This window comes from Callospermophilus lateralis, chromosome 4 (genome assembly GCF_048772815.1).
Source record: "Callospermophilus lateralis isolate mCalLat2 chromosome 4, mCalLat2.hap1, whole genome shotgun sequence".
Taxonomy (NCBI): Eukaryota; Metazoa; Chordata; class Mammalia; order Rodentia; family Sciuridae; genus Callospermophilus; species Callospermophilus lateralis.
This window is the reverse complement of record NC_135308.1, coordinates 88,209,546-88,233,506: the sequence shown is the minus strand read 5'-3', so window position 1 is coordinate 88,233,506 and position 23,961 is coordinate 88,209,546. Positions and strand designations below refer to the sequence as shown.

Here is a 23,961-nt window from a genome sequence, read left to right as displayed (position 1 = left end):
AGATAGATAAACCACACATTTTGGTTTGAGTTTTACACTCTTAACTGTTTCAAATCCTACCCCCCAACCACTGCCCTCATACTGGGAAACCAACACTGTTAGAATTGCAAATTAAAGTTTCCTATGGTTCCCTTTAAACATTTCAAAGATAAAATGAAAAATTAAGACCAGCGGATATTTTAAAGTATGATTTTAAAACAGGAGAATTTTCAGCAACAAGTTGCTAAAAACAACCATTCATAATTTTATATATGGTAATTCCAAACTCATAAATAAAGAACATTATTGACTGGGTAAATATTGGTAACTGAAAAGAGTAAACTCAATTTCAAAATCTGAAAAATGTCCTTTTAAATTTGTTAGAATAAACATGATAATCTTCATCAAAAGAGAAGCAGTGTATTAAGGCTGAGAAGTTGTTTCCATTGCACACATCTCCTTAAAAATCTTTTGAAGTGAGACTTTCTGTGTGTAGTCTCAGCCAAAAGGTGATTTTTTGGAATGTCCATGTTAATTCATTTCAGCTGTCCTTACATCACACTAGTGGGGGCAGGGAGGGAGGAGGATGGAAAGAAGAAAAAGAAGAAGCGTTTCCTTTTGTACTTGTAAACTCAGGAAAAAAATCATAAAGTTCTACTTAGCAAGGCAAAGGAATCTGCGCTTTCTCAAAGTTCAGTGTTTTTGCAAACTGGGGACAGTAGTAACTGATGTAATTTCTGATAAAAAGATACATTAATGAATTTTGTTGAAATGTACATGTTAATTACCCGGAATCTTTCTAATCTCTAGTGGTATCTTTGACACTTGAAAACTACTTTGTCAGGGTTGGGGGGAGCTCAGTGGTAAAGCATGTGCTTAGTTATGTGTAAGACCCTCAGCACTGTAAAAAAAGGAAAGCACTTGAACAATATTTTTAGTCAAGTTCAAACCTCCTATGTCCCCAGCTCTGAGAACTTTTAAGCACCTGCACTGATGTTCAGTATGCTGTCACAAATGCTATAAAACTGACTGCTATAATAACCATTTGTCTACTTATCAAACTCCCACTTTGGAGAGTTTGAAGATATTATAAATTAGTATGTCTTACAAGTTGCTGAGAAGAACCTGAATGTAAAAGAGCCCGAGGCTCTGATATGAATAAACCCACGTATTTACTCTATGACTCTGAAACATCCTCTTTCAAGTCTTAGTTTCTTCTTCTTCTTCTGTAAAATAGAGATTAAAAAAAAAAATCCTGCACCAAAGTGATGATGATTCAAGAGTTTATAACACACCTATCAAACACCAAACGATGCAAAAGTTGTCTCCATAGCTGGGAACACAATCTCCAGCAAAAAAGAGGAAGATGACTTCTTGAACCTCTGCACTACCTTGTGGCAACATTATAGGAAGGACCCCTCACTCAGGGTTGGAACTGCAATCGGTTTCAGAAAATGGCATACAAAATGTCCTGGGAGTTATAAGGCTACAGTGGACCAGATGAAAAAGCTGCCCTTGAACTTGACTTCAAGATAAAGGAGCACAGGAGACATTGCTGAGCACTCAGGAGAAAGGAAGTTGATGGAAGGGACATACAACTCCCAGGAAAAGTCAAGGACTGCCATGAAGTCCCGGACACCTTCATGTCATGGTCAGGGTCCAGCAGAAGCCACAGCTGCACATTGCATAGACTAGAATCATTTTGAGTTTCTAGTCCATCTATGAGTCCAGCACACCCCTTCTGCATGCACCTAATTGATCTGCCATTATTCTGACACCTCTTCCCTACTAGATTGGGAATTCCATCAGGGCAAGGAAAAGTTTCTCTTCCTGAAGACTAGATTAGTTCTCTGTACAAAGTTTATATATAAATAAAATAAGCTGATGAATTACTGAATCGTGCCCTTTCATTGTGTATATTTTGGTAGGTATTTGATACTTTAGCAAATTTATTTATTATTTTTTTGGTTTTTGAAACAAACCTGTCCAAATTCTTAATTTCTGTGTTTTCTTTCTCCCTCAGCAAAACAAACATTTATTTGGGAAACTTCAAAAACAGTATACCTTAAAGGAAACAATACTAAAATATTTGTTATACGATAACATTACACCTTCTATATTTTTTGTGATAAAGGTGTTTCTGATGTTCAAATACAGAGAACTACATTTGATGTATTTCTTACAACACAGAAACATATGTCTGTACAATATCTTATTTTTGATGAGAACTAACCAGTGTAATATTAAGAAGTTAAAAAATAGTTACAAAAAGTAATCATAGAAAATAAATCAGTATTTGTCAATAGATATTTTCTTTTCTTTTTTGAGAGAGAGAGAGAATTTCTTAATATTTATTTTTTAGGTTTTTGGTGGACACAACATCTTTATTTTTTATTTTTATGTGGTGCTGAGGTTTGAACCCAGCGCCCTATGCATGCCAGGCGAGCACGTTACCACTTGAGCCACATCCCCAGCCCTCAATAGATATTTTCTTTGAGGGCTTGTATCATCTATTATTTTGCTTAATTCTATGAATTTTATCAATGTGTCCATCTTGCTTATGATTTCCCACCCTCCTTCCCCTAATTCATCTTTAAAAGGTACATAAAACTTCAATTGTAGAATATGGTATTCTGCTCAATTGAAGTCTCAGTTTCTTTTGTTAGCCCACTGCCATAGACACAAAAGATTGTGGTGTCCTCAAACTTCCTTTGTCAGAGCTGGGCACTGTGGCATATCCCAGCAGCTGGAGAGACTGAGGTAGGAGATCTGAAAGTTAAGTCAGCCTCAGCAACTCATGAGACCCTGTCTCTAAATAAAATATAAATAAACAGGTTGGGGATGTGGCTCAGTGGTTAAGCACACTTGGGTTCAATCCCTGGTACCAGAACAAACAAACAAACACAAATACTTCCTTTGTCCATATAATACCTACCCACAGATGTCAAGAAGATACAATGCTTTCAGCAACTGAAGGATTGTGTGGCTGATATTCAAAGTCATATGTGTGAATAAATTTTCTTACCTGACTAAGGATACGGCCACATTTTCTTCCTATATTTTCCACTAAATCAAAAATTGGAAAATTCCAACTATTGAGCTGCTCCATAATTGAGTCCAGGTTCTCCATGACTAGAGGTTCAGGAGCAAGAATTGGTTTGTCCTATAATGAAGGTTAAAATATTTTAATGACATGAAGATTTCTACAAAACAATTCATGCTTTGGTGAATCCCATTAACAACTGAGTTACCTGAAATAACTGGCCTAAAACTTCACAGTGAATCTTAATGACAACAATGACAAATCAAGATGGGCAAAACACTAGTCCCAGAGTGAAGAGAAAAGCATCTAATGTGGTTTTGGACTGTGAATCTTATATTGCGAGATGCCTGCCTGTCCCTGCTCCATATCACACCTGCAAAACATGGATGATTCTTCCACAGGTCAAAGTAATTGCTTTTGTATCTATGCAAGGTTCTTTGATAAAGACTCAATGACTTCAGAATACTCTGAAATTTTATATAAACATATCTCTTTCTATACTTGTAAAAATTTTTATGGGATAAGGGTTGCTGGCTTATACTAGACTTTCAAAAGAAATCCATGAGTGTGGAGGGGGCACTAATCACCCCGATTTTAATTAATTGAATATACATAGCAATGCTTCAAATCAGCATTAATCTTGTAGAATACCAATCCCTGCATTTTTAAAGTATTTTAATTTAAATATGTGGCCTACTATTTGCTGAGAAAATGCACTATATAAATGAAAAGACATTTTGTGACTTGACCCTATTCAGGGAAATCATAAGCATACATTTACTGCCGTCTCCCCAAGAAAAGAAACATAAGGAAAATGTTATTTTACCTGAAAAATTGACTCTAAAATATAAGTGGTAAATATAGGGAAAAAAATGATGATCATGTGACAACCAATTATTTTCTAGCATTTGCTGTCTCCCTCAAATTAATCTGACTCAAATATGCTTCCAACCTTCTTATAATAAATCTCTTCAAACACACAAAATAAGTCATCATTTAAGGATCTCTTAGCAAGTGTCAATATAAATCCTCCTTACTAGAACAAGGAAAATAAATAGCAGTTCTCTTCCAAAATCAAGGAGGTGCTAAAGAAAAAAAAACAGCAGATGTACTAAGAAAATCTCTTCCTGTATTTCCTTATTTCTTTATAAAATATTTAACTGAATGACATAATTCATTTTTCCTGTGCTGATTTAGACTACTTGATTGGGTATGAAATCTCTAGAATTATTTATAAAGATAAATGCTTTGCACTTTTCACCACCAAATATTATAACCATGAAGAGATCAATAGGCTCAGCTGGAGAAATTGTACTGATAGAGATGGGTAGGGCCACAACATGTGGGGTCCAAATGAGATGCATCTATAAATCTAATGATTCAGGGAACTACTTCTAAGCCAATCTCCTCTGTAACTGAAGCCAGTTTCTCAAGTAAATGGATGCATTGAGTGATAAGGAGCTACCAGGAATATCATGGCCTCTGGAGTGTAGGTGGCACAAGCTGATGTTTTCCTCAGTGGCTCTCCTGGGCATTCTGCCTCATCTTCATTCTGTACAATGTCGCTGCTGTCACTGTTGTTATTGGTTTCATAATCAGAGGTAACTTGGGCAGTGTCATCTGCAATTAAAAGAGAACAGCTTACCATGGGACCTGCAATGGGGGAAGGGGTTTCATGTAACAAAATTTCCTAAGATTCATCTACATATACCATAGCATTTAGGGGAATATTGTTTTCAGGTACTCACACACCAGGATCCTAAAGTAAGAAAAAGGACAGGTTTTTACCCCAATAAAATAGATAGGAAATATAATCTGTGATTTATGTGACTTTCAATAATCTCTCAATAATATTTTTTAGATCAGTACTTTGTATTTTTAAAAAAACCTCTGACTTTATATTTCAGTTTCCTCTTTTTCTCTCCCAATACAGTAAATCACTAAGTAGCTAACTGAAACACTAATTCTAGAATGGTGACTCAGGTGGGAGAAATTGAGCTGCATACCTAGGAATGGTGGATAGAAGATGAAGCAATGGTATGTGGTTAGGCGCATGGCAGACCCTATGTATTCAATCTTATTTCTTAGGAGGCTTTGGCTTCCTTCCTCCACTGCCACAAACTGTGCTGATAGAATGACTAACCAGAAAATACCAAGTATCTAGAGGACATGCTCCTGGGGCAAAGAGATCAATAATTTTCTAGGAGCTGAATGAAGTTTACTAGGTGCTTGCTCCGTGCTAGGTACCGCTCAAAGCATTTGATTTGTACTAACACATTTAATTTTCTCAACAATCCCATGGGGTAAGTATAGAATTGTATTACTATTATCTCTACTTTTCAGATATGAAACAGAGGAACAGAAAAAATTAGTAAATTGCTTATGCTCATAGTCAATAAATTCTGCCACTAGAATTTGAGCTCGGGAAATCTATAGAGTTTATATACTTAGTTTTTGATTAAGTCTAGCTTTGGTTTCTTTTGTGATTTCCCTGGTCTATAAAATCTCTGTCTTCTCCCAAATCACAAAGATTTGTTCCGGTTTTATTTCTGAAGCTTTATCATTTTCAGCTTTTAAGTTTAGGTCTGTGCTCCACTTAAAAAGTGTTTTTACATGGTGTGGGATTAAAAGGTAAAGTTCATTTTCCTCCCAAACACATTTGGATTGCTTGACATCTTTGTAGAAAAATCAAATGACCATGCAGGTCTGGGTCTAATTTGATGATTTTTGGTTTAATCCATTTGATTTGCTTGCTGATTCTTGGGTCAATACCACACTGTCTTGATGACTGTAGCTTAAGTCTTGAAGTCAAAGGAAGTGTACCTCCCTCAAACTTTGTTCTCCTTTGTCAAGATTGCTTTATGTATTCTAGGTTTGTTGTGTGTCTTTATACATATACTAACTGATTTTTCTTAAATTGCAAGTGAATAATGACTGTTGTTCTAGAGCCTGTACTAGTCAGAAATATATTTACAGAATTTTCCCAAGGACTCATCTTTCTTCTTTACCATGCATCTGCTTTTATGTTAAAATTAGATACTGTATGTAACTTGTCTTAAAGTAAAAAAATCAAAAGGGCTGGGCATGTGGCTGAGTGACTAAGTTCCCCTGGGTTCAATCCCTGGTACTAAAAAAGAAAACTTAGGTACAGTATGAAAATGTAATTGACAAGGTTAAATTCCAGAATCTATAGAAAAAAATAAAGCACATTCAAGAGACCACAAAGGTGAAATATTTCCCTTATTCTATCAGCCCCAGTAGAATTAGAGGAAGATCAGGAACACACGTAAAGTATTCTGAGTCCTCATAGTGCTCCACTATCAAACAAGCACCGCACAGAGAATTTTCCACTGGTTTCTCCTTGCCTTTGCCTCTTCTCCTTTGTATACAGCACAATATTATCATAAAAAATTACATCACTCAATATTTATTGAGTGGCTACCAAGAAATGCTGGAACAGATAACTGATAATTATGAGATAGCTTTATCACCCTAAAGTCTACAATTCATAGACATTTCCAACTTTGTGTACTTTTAGGACTGCATGAACAAAAATAAAAAATAATCATTATAGTAATTACCAGCAAACACAAACTACTTATGGTGAACCAGATGCTATAATAAGTAATAAATGTTTCATCTCCTTAGTCCTCTGTGGTAGGTACTATTGGTATTCTAGTATTCTGCAGTTAAGGAACTAGATCTAGGTTATCAGCAAGCAGGTTGCAGAATTGGGGTATGAACCAGGCTGTAATACCCATCTTCGTATCCTCTCCATAATACCTCCTCAAAGAAAACCCACATTAAGTTTACAGGGAGAAAAGGAGGGTAATTTCTCAAGGTCTGTGATAGTATTCTCTAAAGAGAACCTACAGTGAATGACTCTCCAACGTACAAAGAAAGACAAACAAAATAGCATTTTTTATGTAGTTTTAATTACTGTGTAAAACAGAATCTCACTTAAAACAAAACAAAACAAAACCACAATTTGTATAGCAACATTATGGACAGCTTAGCACCAAAACTTTACCATGATTAAATCTGTATAGTAGGGTTATGAATAATTTTGATTTTGTTTCTTGTCTTTTTAAATTTACAAATAAAAAAGTCAGGAAAATGGGTTACCTTTTGGATCAGGAAAAGAAATGAAATAAGATAATTCCCATTTTGTGGAAAAAGATCCAAAACGATGATTTACCTGTTCTGCTTGGTGTCAGAGTGGTTGTGCCAGCTCTCTCCAGGGGCCCATCAGCAGGATTCCCTTGGGAATATGGTCTGCCACAGCTGAGAAATATTGGAACAGTCATAAGTATCTTTCTCTTTTCAAATTCCAAACATATACACAATCTTTGTGTACACTGAGATACACACAGGGCTGAGGATATATAGCTCAGTATGTTCTAGGCCTTGGCTTTAATCCCTAGTACCACAGAACAAAAGACAGATATCTACAATAACATTTCTTTACTTTTACTTATTTGTCATGGAAAAATTCATTTTGTTTTATACATGGATGCTAACAGGCAGTCTACTGCTTTTGTTTTTGTGAGAGAATAATAAACAGAGGGATTAGAAATTTCATCTGCCTCCCATTCTCCTTCTCTCTACAGTCTAGACCATATTTGAGGTAAAATTGTGGTAAAATTTTTTTACATTATTTGGAGAAAACTGGGGTAGGCTGCCAACTGTTTATAGCAGTGATTCTGGGGAGGCTGATTTGTATTTGGTCAAAAATATATTCCTCAATGAAATATTTTTGTACCTGCTTAAAAATTTCTATATTAGATTTATTTTTACAGATACTTTAAGAAAGCATGTATTAATTTTTATTTTTGCCAAAAAATGAAAGTGAATTCATTTTTAAGATCAATCGGTAACCTATCTAGACTCTAAGGAAATGAACCAAGAGGTAAACACTTTGGTGATGAGTGAATGTATGGTTGACTAGATGTGGTGCTGGTTGAGAAAGATGGACCAGTGAGGCACCGTGTGGGTGACCAAGAACATCAAAAACACTTGGGAGGTGAATGGCGCCCCTCAGCAGAAGGCGTTGAAGAATGTGGGATATATATATTTTTCTTTTCTCAACAACTTTCCTGTTTTGTTAGTTAAAAAGTAACTCCAAATGGTTGGGCAGATGGGGTGCTCTCTTTTTCCTTTTGAGACACTTCATGATTAAATTTTAATTCTGGGGCTGGGGATGTGGCTCAAGCAGTAGCGCGCTCGCCTGGCATGCGTGCGGCCCGGGTTCGATCCTCAGCACCACATACAAACAAAGATGTTGTGTCTGCCAAAAACTGAAAAATAAATATTAAAAATTCTCTCTCTCTCTCTCTCTCTCTCTCTCTCTCTCTTTAAAAAAAAATTAATTCTGAATTTTGCCACTAAGTTCTATTTTTCTATTTATAGAAAAGATGAAGAATATAATCGTCTAAAGAAGACTCTTACCAAGAGTCTCAGAAGACTTTTTTTTTGGTCTGTTAGTTATTTACAGATTAACCACTCAAATAAAAAGAAATGAGTGAGTCTATTGTTTAATATCTTAAATATCTCATCATTTTCTCTCCATTATACATGTGCATGCAATAAAGAAAAGCATTTTCTGGCTAGAGAATATCTTCATACTAAGTAAATTTACTGGTCAATCCTTGAATGTCAGTAGAAAGCATTATATAAAAATCATTTTTTTAAGGATGAAATCCTATCACTTTACTTTAGGGAATCAAAAGACAATGAGAGAATAAATAGAAAAAGGGAGTGCATGCAACTGATGGATGGTCTTCAATTCTCAGATGCAGGTTGGAGAAGGAGAGTTTATTAGTTTACAGATTTTTCATTGCAAGATAATACCTAAAAGTAATACTGAAATTAGAGTTCAAATATATCAGCTCCTGTGCCAAAAAATGGCTTGTTGCATAGACATTACAGCAGCCAAGAGACTGGGACTCAATGCCAAACCCTTCGAGTTCAGCAGGGGAAACCACAATAATTAGTCGTGTGTTTTTGGAGCTCTCTGTGCCTACATGGGTGGCTGCCTTGAAGGAAATAATAAAACCTGGTTTGAATTATAGATTTATAAAGCCCAAACAAATAAAACACACACTACTGGATTTATAAACATTACTGAACATGTAGACAGTGAAATCCCCTTGTTTTTCTCTGAAACCTCTTTTATAAAAATCCCATTACATTCTTCCCGCCAAGATCACAAAAAAAAATAGGCTATGATGAGGAAAGCTCCATGGGTGAAAGGTCTTTCCTGAACATCTCTCTCCTTTCTTTAGGCAGCTTATTTCCCACAAGTCTGGAGTCCAGAGTGGGAGGGCTCCCTAGAAAAGCTGGAAGCAGATGTCCTCAATGCAGATTGCTCTAAGGGGCTCCATTGTGGCCCAGAGCATACCCACAGATCCTGCTTCTTCAGTTAGTCCTGTCTGACATTAGATTCCTGGGCGAGGATAGGGTGCTAGCCAATGAAACTGGCTTTGTGGTTCAAGTTCAGAACACAAGGGATAAAATAAAAATTGAGAGGTGTTCTTTTAGCACAACTTCTCAGAGCTTTTAATAATATGATTCATGTTGAGAGTCTCCAACAGAAAAATATGCTGTGTCTCCTAGACATTCTATTACAGAACATGTGTTTTGGGGAAGTTAGTGTCCTTCAGAAATCATTTTATTAGAAGTGGCTGACAAAGAGAGGAAGGAACCATTTTAAGATGGCAGACTAAGTTTTCAACTCGGCCCCGACCCAAAGAACACACAAAACTGACTTCCTGTTTACAAATATTTGCAAAAAGTTAAGAAGTAAAAATAAAGATTGTAAAATAAATGACACCCACTTAACCTCTAGAGTGCTTTAGTTTGGATCTATACTTACATTTCAAAGTCCCATGGGTTAAAAGCTTGATCACTTCCGGTGGTAATACTGGAAGGAAGTAGAACCACTAAGAGGTGGAATTGGGTAGGAAGTTAGGTCATTGGGGTGGGGTGTGCCCTAGCAGGGGCAGGGACCTGAATCTCTTTCTCTGCCCCTGTTTCCCAGCCACCGGGAGATGAGCAGTTTCCTCTTCCCTCTGCTCTCTGCCATGATGTACTGCCATGCCACAGGCCATAAACCAATTAAAGTCATGCAATCGTTGAACAAAACTTCTGAAACTGTGAGCCAAACTAAACTTTTCCTCCTTTAAGTTGATTTATGTTAGGTATTCTATCATAGAGATGGAAACTGACTAAGTCACAGAGTTTCTGAATAATATCTAGAAAATGGAATTTGTGAAGCTTCTTATCAGTTGCTAGTTCTTAAGATGGAATACACTGATAAAATCTGGGTCTATGAGCCAATATTTGCTACTTGAAAACCAATATGTTACAAATTTATTCAAATAGTTCTCCTCATTAACCTTAGAAGTATCATTTTTGATGAAGGCATCCTTATGATTATACTTAAAGACTCAACTATTTTATATTTAAAAAATATTTAATGATTTAAGACCAATTATTGAAGTTGAAGCTATTAACGAAGAACAATTAAAAATACATTAATCAGTAGAATTAATTTCTTAGTAATAATGTTGATAAAGTAATTACTTTGGCCATGTTAGACCCTCTTTTCTTATCCTCTGCTAAATAATCTTTTATAATTCTTTTTCAACAAGACAGAGTGGTACAAACAATTGCTTAATAGCACTCAGAGAACTATTAGCGTCTAGCCATAATTTGCCATACACTATTGATGCATTTTTAAAGTGCTAAAATCAGAAATGCCAAGTTCAGACAAAATATCTTTAATATCAATGTAAAGTACTCCCAGGAGAACAAGTAAAACACATTTCAACCCAGTGTCAGATGATATCAAATTAGCTGGTGTAATTTTTCAATTAGATATTTTATGCATGCTCCATCAACTGCAGACAAAATTATTATTATTTGGTAACAGAATTATTATTATTTTGTAATCATTATTATTTGTAACAAAATAAAAAAAGATTATTTGGAGACATCTCCAAAGATTAACTGTGTGGAGTGCATGGAGTCTAAGCTTTCTATTAATAGAAAACCACTGACACATTCAGTTTCTCTTCATGTCTATTAAATACAAATCATATCATCCTACACTTTCTTGTTCTTTTGGCAAACCTGCACCAAACTGTATAGATAGGTGGCATTCTGAGGAGGAAAACTGTCACTGATTTTATTATTGGACTTCAGTTAACACCACAAAATCCTTACCTGCTACATATAACAGGTGGAGTCAGGACCTGAGGGGACAGGTCAGGGGCACTCTGAGTACAGGTTAAGGCCCTGTGAGAACTTGGCCCTTGTTTGGCAGTTGTGTCAGCAGATTCTGGAAACTGCACTGTGGAAATTTTGCTGACAGGGCTGCTGGCTGGAGTCCCTTGGAGAGGCGAGGGGCAGGGCGATGAAAGAGGTGAAATTTTAGCGAGGGCACCTGAGAAAGAAAGTTATTAAGTCACTAAACAAATGTCTTTGAAATGCAAATGTGCAACTGTTGCACTTCACCCTGCTCCAGTAAACTCAAAACAGCCACGTGTAAACTCAGGCCACTGAGTTGGTTTCCACATGCCACCATCTGGAGACAGTGTGTGTGGTTGGGGTGTCTCCACAGCATGAAATGAGAGTAATGAATCATCATGAAAAATTGGTGGCAATGTTGGCGCGTCCAGCTAAAGCCTTGGTGTCCTGGAGTAACTTCAGGACAGAAGGATATTTTTCCTCCCATTTTTGTTTCTTGTCATTTTGACTTGAAAACAACCATTACACTTTTCTCCTGTGTTTGTTTGCTTTCTCTGAGGTTGAGAAGCTTTTAGCGGGGACAGATTTACTATTGTTTTTAACATTAAGCTCAGTGTGCTAGGCATGCAATTCTGAAAATAAAGGAGATAAATTTTTTGAGAAGCAATTAACCTTATTAACCATTTGTGCTTTCAGCAAAACAGCAACTTTTTATGTGAAATAGTGCTTTGATCAAAATGATTCTTGAAGAAAACATTTAAACATCTAATGTGATCCATTTCATATCAAACAATAGACCCAAATCATAGATTTCAAATGTGAGTGTCTGACACACATACTCATGTGTTTTCTCTAGATTTTGAGAATTGTCCAGGATGCTGGCTTGGATTTGCAAGCATTGAGGCTGAAGGAGGAGGATATTTTTTGAAGCTGCTCTCTCTGAACACAGAGAAGGTGGCCTATGCTTGGAATTGAAAAGAAAAAACCAAAACACCGAACATGTACTTTCCAGAGGACTATGTGCTTACTGCTTTTCATGATTTTTATGGCTGAACATCCTACTCTAGGGGGCATGAAATGGAATCATCCTGAGTTGTTCTCTATTTCTCACTGCTCCAGGGAAATTTACAGCCACGGACTTTACGTCGTGTGTGTGTGTGTGTGTGTGTGTGTGTGTGTGTGTGTGTGGTTAACTGGCAGATGGCTTAGAACAGGGTTTGTTTCCAAGATCCAGTTCCCTCAAAAGTTTGATTTGTCACACCCAATGGTTTTCTGCTCCACTGAAAGGAATATTAAGCTTGCTGAAGTGTTTTTGCAATTTATTTTTATATTTCTTCTTGGCACTATTATTTTTCTGTTTTGTTTTAAAAGATGAAAAATCTCATATTTCCTTTGCTCAAGTGTGAGGAACCTCCTAGTCCTCTGCTTAACATTTATTTCCATTCTTCATTCTTATCAAACTTTTGCATTGATCCTGAACAAGTAAAACCTCTTAGACCAAAAGAGGTTAAAAAGCCTTGTCAGGGTCACAGTTCTAGGAAGTAGAGATATGCTGTGAGCCCAACTATTCTGAGTAAAATGTGGTTCATTTTATAAGCTCAGGCTTCTATCTGTAACCCTCCAAAGGAGAATAAAAATCCACCATCCACTCACCAGCATTTGTACTGATTTTTGTGACTGCGTTAATGGTTTATATTCTGATTCCTAGTTCAACTAGTAGATTTAGCTATTTTAGCAAAGATACTGACCTTAATGCTTCATGGATTCCTGAATTGAAAGAAAATTCATTAAATTTTTAACTCAGAACTTCCCAACAAATACAGTATCAGGTACTGCCAGCGAGTTTGTCAGAGTGCTATGAAATAATTAATGGTTATAAATTAAAAGGAAAAAAAAAAGAAAGGTTTTTGTATGAAAGCTCCAGAATAAAGTCAATTTTTAATATTCTAATATGTTTTTCACATTTTAAATTTATGAAATAAAGGGAATAAATTTTTCACCAAGCTCTAAATCACTAAGCTTCCCATTTCTCCACTGACCTATCACATTATCATATTTACAAATGTACATACAAGTGGGCTTTGATAAAAAAAAAAAGAAGAAAGGTTGAAAAAGGGTGGTCTGATTTATACTACAAGGAGGATTAAGACAGAGACTACAGATAATCTTAGAAAAGCCATGTAACCATAAAGGAGCTAAATCCTGGTATGGTGATATATAAAGGTTACCAAGGTATTTGCACTGAATAAGCATCTCAACGATTCACTCACTTAACAAATAATACCTATTATGTGTCCTGTTCCAGGGATACAGTGGTAGAAAATGAAGCCTCTGCTCTCATGGAGCTCCCACTCTCCAGGGACGCAGAAACAACAAAATAAAAATCAATAAACAAGAAAGAAAAGGAAAAGGATGTAATTTCAAGTGATATGAAGAACCAGCAATGTAGAGGGTAGAGAACAGAGGAGAGAAATGCTCTTTAGAGAAGACAGTCTGAAAAGACCTCTGTGGGTCCTAAAATCTAAACACAGGCCTGCTGAAGTAAGGAAGATATTCAGACCGGAGTGTGGGGAAAGCATGTTCCAGAAAGAGGGACTCATCAGGGGGAGGGCAGAGCCTGTCAGCTTAGCACAAAGGAAGAAAAGGGGCAGGGAACATGAAGACAGAGGGGCTACTCTGCATGCCTGGTGGGGGTTGGGCAGGGCCCTGGCAGTGTTTTAATTTGCTATGTCTTAAAAAAATAAACTCCTGATAGACCTTCTTTAGGCAGCCACTTAATTATTTTGATAGCAAATTATGAGTTTGGGCACAGTTTTCTACCACTCCTACACCCCATGCCCCAGAATGGCAGTTCAAAGCCCATGGGACCATTCTCCATTTATGTCTCCACACATGGCTTTTCAGAAGGCAATTTATGTGAATGGTGATTTTTTTTTCCTTTGCTAATTTTTAGAAGTTGCCAGCTGACGGACTCAGACACATACATTTCACTCTTAAATACACATTTAAAATTCATATAACCATTAGGGTTCTTGGACCTTAGCACTTAACTAAATTTAAACCAATAAGCAGACTTTAAGACTCCTGGGATGAAATCTTAAATAAATCTGTAACACAGGAGAACCAATTTACTTTTATAGTACTTTAGTTAACATGTTTTGAACTCTTTTAAAAGCACGGGTCTTGGCAACAACCCTAAGAAGCAAGGATATTTTTATTTTGTAGGTGAGAAGATAAAGGTATAAAATTTGCTTAAAATTTTAAAAACCCAGAGGATTAGGAATTCCACAGGAAAAATATACGCCCACCCACCCGCCACCCTCAAAGAGAAATGTAGATACACATCAAGTATCCCTTACCTAAAATGCTAGGACCAAAAGAAGTGTTTTGGATTTCAGAATTTGGGGGGATTTTTGAATATTCACATGGACATTACCAGGTGAGTATCTCTAATCCAAAAATTCAAAATCTAAAATGCTCCAATTTGGATGTTTAACCTGTGATTGCCAAAATTTTTTTCTTTCTAGAAAAGAATAAATAAATGATTTTTGACATTTGAAGGGGATTCTCTCAAGAAATGGGAGGAATAACCTTCTTTTGCAAATCTTTGAAAACAGATTTCCTAAGATAATTCAAATGTAATCATGTCTAAAGTTACAGGGATGACTATCATAACCCTTCTAGGTCTCATTTAATTGTATGTTGCACATTCACACAGATACAAACATTTGTGAAGTGCATTCTCTCAAATATATTTTTCTTCATCTTTTATATCATTCTTAGAAACTCTAGGAGTAAAAGGCATAGCTTCTGAAATGTAAGCCTTTGAATGATATAAATTTTCCTAATGTGAAATACTTAAAAAATTATCTTAAAACAGAAAATTTAAAACTACAACAACAAAAACTGTCTAAAATAGTTACTCCTTTGAGTGAGTCTTTAATTCCTTGTTATTGAGAGCATGTGAAAATGTGGTCAAGACATAAGGAACTGTGGGTAATCAAAGGGAGAAGATAAACAGTACCGCAGGGGAATTCTTTAAGTGAATCCATCTGTTTTGTGCTACAAAACTCTCTCAGTTTAATTGAACAAGAAAGGAACCAGCCTGTCTGATAAATCCATGCCTCTTTTCCATGCCTACAGGAAATGACCAGTCCTAATATTTTTCCAAAACACAAAATGTAACTAAAGAATTGTTTCCTTTATTTCAAAATTTTTGTAAGAAAAAATTGGTCTTCTCTTCAGGTATAGAGATATCTGCACTCATTATAACAGGCCAAACTTGAAAGATGCAGCAACTATGGATTAGAGGAATTTGAAAAGCAGAATGACGTCATGGTAGCTTCCCATTGTCAGTGATTCACAGAAGAGGAGCAAGATTGAAAATGCAAATTGCATTTAAATCTCCTGCTTTATGCTTTAATCAAAGGACTCCTCTGTGATTTCATCCATTTATTTTATATTAGTGACTGCATAATAATTTCTTGTGTTTCAGCTACTTAAAATTAACATTGATTGACTGAGCTAGAGGACACATTGTTTACTTGATTTGTGCAAAGAACAGATTCATTAAGCCCTTCTGAAAACAGGTCATTTATCTTTTAGCTTGCTTGTGTTTTACTTCATGCTTGCTTTCCCTCCCCACCTCATTGCCCATTACTCTAACACTTCCTCCTCAAACTCTCTTCACACATCATTGAATTTCATTTGCTTATACTCTTTGCCCCATGAGGGGCTTTCCCCAGCCTCTTTCCACATAGTTCATTGAAAACCAGGTGACATCCTAGTAAACCACATCAAGCACAGCACACCTCCTGACCACCCTCAACCCAGGCATGCTGTTCATGCTAGGACACAGGGATTTTAAATCAGAAGCACCCACCTGACCCGGGAAAATTGCAACCTAATTCCAGCACTGATTCTTGATGGATGTTTTACTACCTTTTGGCAGACTTTTAGGGATTTTTTTAAAAATTGAATTCAGTGCACATGGGATGCAAGGTTATTTGATAAACACATGACTCTGTGCTTAAAACACCACAATGCAAAGTCCCCTTCAAAGTAATCCCAAGGGAGATCCTTATGCCCTTGATGGCAAGAAAGAAGGGAGACTCTGGCTATGGTGGGGCTTTCGCTTCTACCTCAGTCCTTATGGTATATGACATGGGCATTCTTTTTCCTTTTACACTGTGTCCCTTCTTCTCCATTTGGGGAGCAGGAGTAAAGGATAGAGTATGCTTTATCCTTTGCTCTGTTATTTTCCAGTGTCTGCCCTAACCATGATTTTCAGCTTCTTCTTTTCATCACATTGGGCTAGTTGATATTTTTTATTTTATTACCTAACTGAAGAAACAGAGAAAAGAAACCAAATCCTTCATTATCTGTATTCAGAAAAAAAAAAGAACCACAAAATCCTTATTTTAAATGACATCAATTGTTTTTCAATTTTCTTTCTAATATGAAATCACTAGGACAAAAGAAAGGATTGAAGACTAAATATATGGTCTTAGGCAAATTACTTGACCATTATCTGCCTCACTTTCCTTCTCTAAACCCCTTCCTAACCTACACAAGAACACAGAACACTGAAATTCACAGTTCATCCTTGAGTTACATATTATTATTGTCCTATATTTTAATTCTGTCCTTAAGATTTAAAAAAAAAACTACCACAAGTCTGGAAACAATATTTATGCATATCAGGTTTGTTTGGATTGACCCATGGTTTTCAAATCACCATTTTTATTAGGTCTCAGGCTTTCTCTCTAATATTTTTCATTTTACAATATGTCTATCATAAATATCTTTAGTGAAAATTTGATAGGTGTTAAACTTTTTACTTTTCTCAGAATGTCTTTACTTCTCTCAGATTTGTCAGGCACACAGGTTAAGTTGGCTATCCTTTTAGGATGCTACAGAAAATATTCTACAGTGCTGTGATTCTATACCAACAAGTTTTCTCTAAAACTGACTACCTTTCCTGAAAGGGTCTAACTTAAAAGTTAGAGAAAAGACAAGTGACCCTTTTAGGAAAGGTATACAGTTGTATATGTACACATGTATCTATTTGTCTTTGATGTTGACTGCATACTTATGACAAGACTAGAGGAGTAACCACAGAGGGTGTACCCCATATACTCTGCTGTCTTCAATGCACTTGCCTGATCTACCAGAGGGATTCCACTCTTGAAAATCCTATAAACAAAATGGGACACTCAGGTTCTGATATAGTAAATAAAGTTTTGAAACCTATTAATTACAGTCAAAGGAACCAAAGAGAATAGCACTACAAAGTTCATTTACAATTAACCTCAGTACTACACAACAAACCAATAACCTAGGGCACACCTTGAAGAGAACACGGCTCACTCAGAAAATTCTCACACAAAAGTGAAAGAGATATCCATCCTAACAGATGCACAAATTTCGACACAGCAACAAAAGAAATATGAAAAATGATTCAACTGAAAGTTCTTAACTCTCTAATAATTGATTCCAAAGATATCTGAAGTGAATAAAATGATCAGCAAAGAATTTAAAAGAATGATTTCAAAAATGATCAATCGTTTCAAATATGGTAAAAATAAAAAGCTCAATGAATTAAGGAAGAAAATGTAGGCAATGAAAGAGTGATTCAATATAGAAATAGACATTTTGCAAACACTAATCTTGGAAATAAAAAGCTCAGTAAGTCACATAAAAACCTCAATTCAGGACTGGGTTTGTAGCTCAGTGACAGAGCATTTGCCTAACATGTGTGAGGCACTGGGTTCAATCATCAGTACCATATAAAAATAAATAAAATAAAGGTATTGTGTCCATCTACAACTTTAAAAATTTTTTTAAAAACCCTCAATTCAAAGAAGCACTAATAAACTAGATCAAAAGGAAGAAAAAAAATCATGGCTTGAAGACAAAACTGATGAAGTAATACATATAGACAATAATAAAGGGAAAAAAGATATAATGAATGGAACATAAAGATATATGGGACACCATTAAAAGACCAAACAAACTTGGGGGCGGGGAAGATCAGCTACAAACTAAGGACCTAGAAAACATATTCAATGAAACAATAGCAGAAAAATTCCCAAATCCTAATAAAGAAATGGATATTCAGGAACAGAGGCATTTAGAACCTCAAACAAAAATGACTAGGAAAAAAACCTTTCCACATCATATTATAGTTAAACTGCCAAAAGTGCAGAACAAAAGAGGACTGTTAAAAACTACAAGAGAGAAGTGCCAAGTCACTTATAAAGACAAGCCATCAGAAAAATATGAGATTTCTCAACAGAAACTCTAAAGGTCAGGAGGGGATGGAATGATATATGTCAAGTTCTGGAAAACAAAACAAAAAAACTGGCCAACCTAGATTACTATATTCAGCAAAGTTATTCTTCAGAATGAAAGAAGAAGTAAAACCTTCCAAGATAAACATAAACTAAAGGAATTTATGACCACAAAACTAGCATTGATACAAATACTTAAGATAATCCTACATACAAAAGAAAAAGATAAGTAAACCACAAGAGCATGAGAAAGAATAAATCTCACTAGAAGGGTAGATAAGCCAAGGAGAATTAGAAAAGATTCAAATATCATTAATGCAGAAAAAAAAAAACCTCTAAGGCAAAGGGGGTGGGGAGAAGCAAACAGATTATTTGAAACAACAGAAGGAAAACAACAAAATGATAGAAACTAGAACATTCCTTTTAATAATAATCCTGAATATTAATGGTCTTGAGTTTCCAATAATGAGTCAGACTGACTGAATAGATTAAAAAAAAGAGATTCAACAAATTTCTGCCTGTAAGAAACTTATGTCACTGACAAAGACATACAATAGATTGAAAGTGAAAGGACACAGAATTACATTTCAACAAATGAAACTTGAAAGCAAGCAGTAGTAGCTGTACTTACATAGAAAATCGACTTCAAGCCAAATTCAGTCAGAAGAGCAAAAAGAGGACACTATCTATTCCTAAATGGGACAGTCATCAAGAAAATCTAACAATTGTAAAAATATATAATATGTACTGAACATAAGAGCACCTAATTTCACAAAACAAATGCTACAGGACACAAAGGGAGAGCTTGACCCCAATATAATAATAGTGGGTAACTTCAATGCCCAACTTTCATATATCATCCAAAGAAAAAGTCAACAAACACACATCAGAGTCAAATTACATTACAGATCACATGGATTTAATAGACATCCACAGAATATTCCAACCAATACTGGCAGAAGGCACATTCTTTTTGTCAACTCATAGAACTTTTCCCAATCGGACACATAAGGCAAGTCTTAACAAATAGAAAACTATTGAAAAAATTTCTTGCATCTTACCAGATCACAATGGAATGAAATAAGAAATTCACAACAAGAAAATATGAAAATACATGGAGAATAAAAAAAAATCCCAATTTTGAATGAACAGTCGTTCATGGAAGAAATTTTTAAAATTTCTAGAATCAAGGGGGCTGAGGATATAGCTCAGTTGGTAGAGTGCTTGCCTTGCATGCACAAGACCCTGGGTTCAATCCCCAGCACTGCCAAAAAACAAAACAAACAAAACAAAAAAATTCCTAGAATCAAAAAAATGGAAACAACATAACCAGAACCACTACAGTGAAAGCAGTACTTTAGTTTATGTTCCAAGATAAACATAAACTAAAGGAATTTATGACCACAAAACTAGCATTGCAAATACTTAAGGGAATCCTACATATAAAAGAAAAAGATAAGTAAAACTACAGGAGCATGAGAAGATTAAATCTCACTAGAAGGGTAGTAAATCAAGGAGAATTAGAAAAGAATCAAATATCATTAATGAAAAGGAAAACAGAGATGTAACATAAATTACCTAAGGATACGTCTCAAAATCAGAGAAACAAGAACAAACCAAACCCCAAGTCAGTAGAAGGAAAGAAATAAAAAAGATCAGAGCAGAAATAAACGAAATAGAGACTAAAAGGACAATACAAAGAATCAGTGAAACAATGAGTTGAAAAGATAAGCGAAATTGACAAACCCTTAGCCAAATTACCAAAGAAAGAGAAGACTCTAAGTACCATGAGAGGTTAAAAAGGGGATTTTACAACAGATATCACTGAAATTCATAAGATACTAGGAAATTCTTTAGAAAATTATATGTCAATAAGCTGGAAAGTCTAGAAGAAATGGACAAATTTCTAGGTATATTATGTCCCAGGAAAACCAAACCCAAGAGAATATTAAAACAATCAACCAACCAAACAAAAAAACTTAAATAGTTCAATAAGAAGTGTTATTATTAAAGAAATAATAATAAAAATTCTCCCAACAAAAATATGTCCAGGAGCAGATACAATCTCAGCTAAATTTTACCAGACATTTAAAGAACTCATAACAATATTCCTCAAACTATTACAAAATAAATAAATAAATAAATAAAGGAGGAAGGAACTTTTCCAAACTCATCCCATGAAGTCAGTAGTACCCTTCCACGGAAACCTGATAAAGATACCACAAAAAAGAAAATTACCAAACAACATCCTTAATAAACACACATGCAAAAATTCTCAATAAAATACTTGCAAATCGAATTTAACACTATATGGCAATCAAGTGGGGTTCATTCCAGAGATGCAAGGTTGGTTCAACATATACACATCAATCAAAGTAATATACCACATAAACAAAATCAAGCACAAAAAAAACATATTAGTAGACACACAAAATGCCTTCAACAAAATCCAACAGCCCTTCATGATAAAATCCTGAATAAACAAGGTATAGAAGAATTATACCTCAATATAATAAACCATACAAGACAAACCCATTGTTAATATCAAACTAAATGGAGAAAATTAAAAACATTTTCTCTAAAAGCAGGAACAAGATAAGGGTGTACACACACAGCACTCTTTCAAATGTTACTGGAAACTTCAGCAATGAGACAAGAGAAAGAAATAAAGGAGAAACAAATAGTAGGGGAGGAAGTCAAATTATGTCTGTTTGCAGATGATATTATTCTATATCTAGCAAACCCTAAAGAATCAACAACAACAACAAAAAACCCTCAGAACTGAAGAACAGCCAACAAAGTTTCAGGACACAAAATCAACATACAAAATGAATAGCTTTCTTTTTGTATTTTTAAAATTTGTTCTAATTAGTTTTACACGACATTAGAATGCATTTTGACACATAGCGCAGCTTCTTATCTGAGGTTTTTTAATACCCCAACAATAAACTCACTGAGAAAGAAAAAAGAAGAAAAAGTCCAATTCACAACAGCTTCAAAACGAAAAATAAAATATCTAAGAATAAACTTAGACACAGAGGTTAAAGACCTCTATAAGGAAAATTATCAAACACTGAAGAAAGAAAATGAGCTAGAAGATGGAAAGACTTCTCCATGTTCATGGATTGAGAGAATCAATATTGTTAAAATGGCTAAACTACCTGAAGGGATCTAGAGATGCAATGCAATCCCCATCAAAATACCAATGACAATGACATTCTTCACAAAGCTAGAAAAAACAATCCTAAAATTCACACAGAAGCACAAAAATACACCTAATATTGCAATGCTTCTGGCATCACAATACCTGATTTCAAAACATAAGATTCTCAACAAAGGTGCCAAAGACAAATGATGGGGGAAAAACAGTCTCTTGAAAAAATAGTGTTGGGAAAACTAGATATTGATGGAGAAGACAGAAACTAGATCCCTATCTCTCAACCAGTACAAACATTAGCTCAAAGGAACAAAGATCTTAATGTAAAATCTGAAAGTTTGAAATAACAAGAGGAAAACAGGGGAATTCAAGATATTGGCACAGGCAATAATTTCCTATCTAGAACTCCTATAGCTCAGGAAATAGCAAGAATTGACAACTTTATTATATCAAATTAAAGACTTCTGAACAGCAAAGGAAACAATCAACAGAAGTTGTCCCAATATGCAAAATGGGAAAAAATCTGATAGCTCTTCATTTGACAAAGGATTAATATCTAGACTATATAAAGAACTCAAAAAGCTTAACCACAAAAGTTCAAGTGGTCCAATCAAAAAATGGGCAAAAGTTTTGAAAGGACACTTTTCAAAAGAAGTTCAAATAGCTAATAAATATAGGAAAAAATGTTCAACTTTTTCAGCCATCAGGGATATACAAATTAAAACTACACAGAGATTCCATCTCATCCCAGTCAGAATGGCTATCATCAAGAGTAACAAAAATAATAAGGATGGTGAAGTTGCAGGGGAAAAGGAACTGTCATAGACCATTGGTGGGAAAGTGAGTTGTTATAGTCATTATGAAAATCAATGTAGAGGTTTCTCAAAAAAATAAATAAAAATAGAAATATCGTATGATCTAGGAATACCACTCCTTGGTATATATCAGAAGGAATTGAAGTAGTATAGAGATTTCTGCAGCCCATGTTTATTGCAGCACTAATCACAAAAGTCAAGTTATAGAATCAGCCTAGGTGCCCATCAACAGATGAGTGTGGTAAAGACAATGTGGTAAACACACACAAAGAAGTATTATTCAGCTATGAAGAAAAACAAAGTCACATCATTTGTAGGAAAATGGATAGAACTGAAGATCATAGAGCTAGGCAAAATGAGGCAGAAATAGAAAGACAAATATTGCCTATTTTCCCTCATATGTGGAACTGAGGTTAAAAAAATAAAGATACAAGAGTAGCAGAGAGACTACTACAGAAGAGGAAGGGGATCAGAAAGAGTGAGGGAAGGGGGATACTGGGGCGGGATATGATCAAAGTATGTTATTTGCATGTATGAATATGTCACAATGAAACTCATTCTGTATAATTAAAATGCACTCATTAAAAAAAAAAAGAAGCACAATTGTCCAATAAATATAGGGGAAATGTTCAACGTGTTTAGTTGTCAGGGAAATGCAAATCAATGTTTCATTGAGATTCCATCTCATTTCAGTCAGAATGGCAAACCATCAAAAGAACAAAAAATAACCAACGCTGGTGAGGATGTAAGGAAAAAGGAACCTTTATACTCTGTGGGAATAGAAACTAGTACAGCCACTATGCAAAACAGTATGAAGAGTCCTCAAAAATCTAAAATGAGAACTACTATATCATAGAGCTATACCACTCCTGGGTGTATACCTGAAGGGAATGAAGTCAGTGTACTGAAGACATACCTGCACACTAATGTTTGTTGCAGCACTATTCACAACAGTCAAGTTATAGAATCAGCCTAGGTAGCCATCAACAGATTAACAGATAAGGAAAATATGGTATGTGTATATATACACAATGAGGTATCACTCAGCAATAAAGAAGGATGAAATCATGTGATTTGCTGGAGAATGAATGAAACTAGAGCGCATCATGTTAAGCAAAATAAGCTGGACACATAAAGACAAGTCCTGCATGTTTTCTCTCATGTGGAAAGAATAAAAATGACATGAAAGTACAACAGAGACTACAAAGAGAAGGGAAAGGGAACCAAGACAAAGAGAGGGGAAAGTATGGGAGAGCACTAGTGGGAGGGGTAGATATGATCAAAACACAATGTATGCATGTATGGAAAAGTCACAAAGTCATTAATCTATTCAACTAACATGCAATAATAATTATAGTAAAAAAATCTTTGCAAATGTGGCCAATAATTCCTCTGAATAAATTAACAGTGATAGAATTGGACTTC

The 23,961-nt window shown here is 35.3% G+C and overlaps 1 protein-coding gene across 2 annotated transcripts in view; it reads right to left on the bottom strand.

Moving 5' to 3' along the window:
• Pde3a (phosphodiesterase 3A) overlaps positions 1-23,961 on the bottom strand; it is a 308,184-nt gene that overhangs the window by 24,126 nt on the left and 260,097 nt on the right. Inside the window, exons 6-9 of one of the 2 annotated variants that reach the window (XM_076854166.1) lie at positions 11,249-11,468; positions 7,221-7,306; positions 4,488-4,642; positions 3,005-3,142 (exon numbers count right to left, since the gene is read on the bottom strand). In XM_076854166.1, coding sequence (XP_076710281.1) covers positions 3,005-3,142; positions 4,488-4,642; positions 7,221-7,306; positions 11,249-11,468 — 599 coding nt within the window. The remainder of the gene's footprint in view (positions 1-3,004; positions 3,143-4,487; positions 4,643-7,220; positions 7,307-11,248; positions 11,469-23,961) is intronic. The other variant, XM_076854167.1, reaches the window with a different exon arrangement.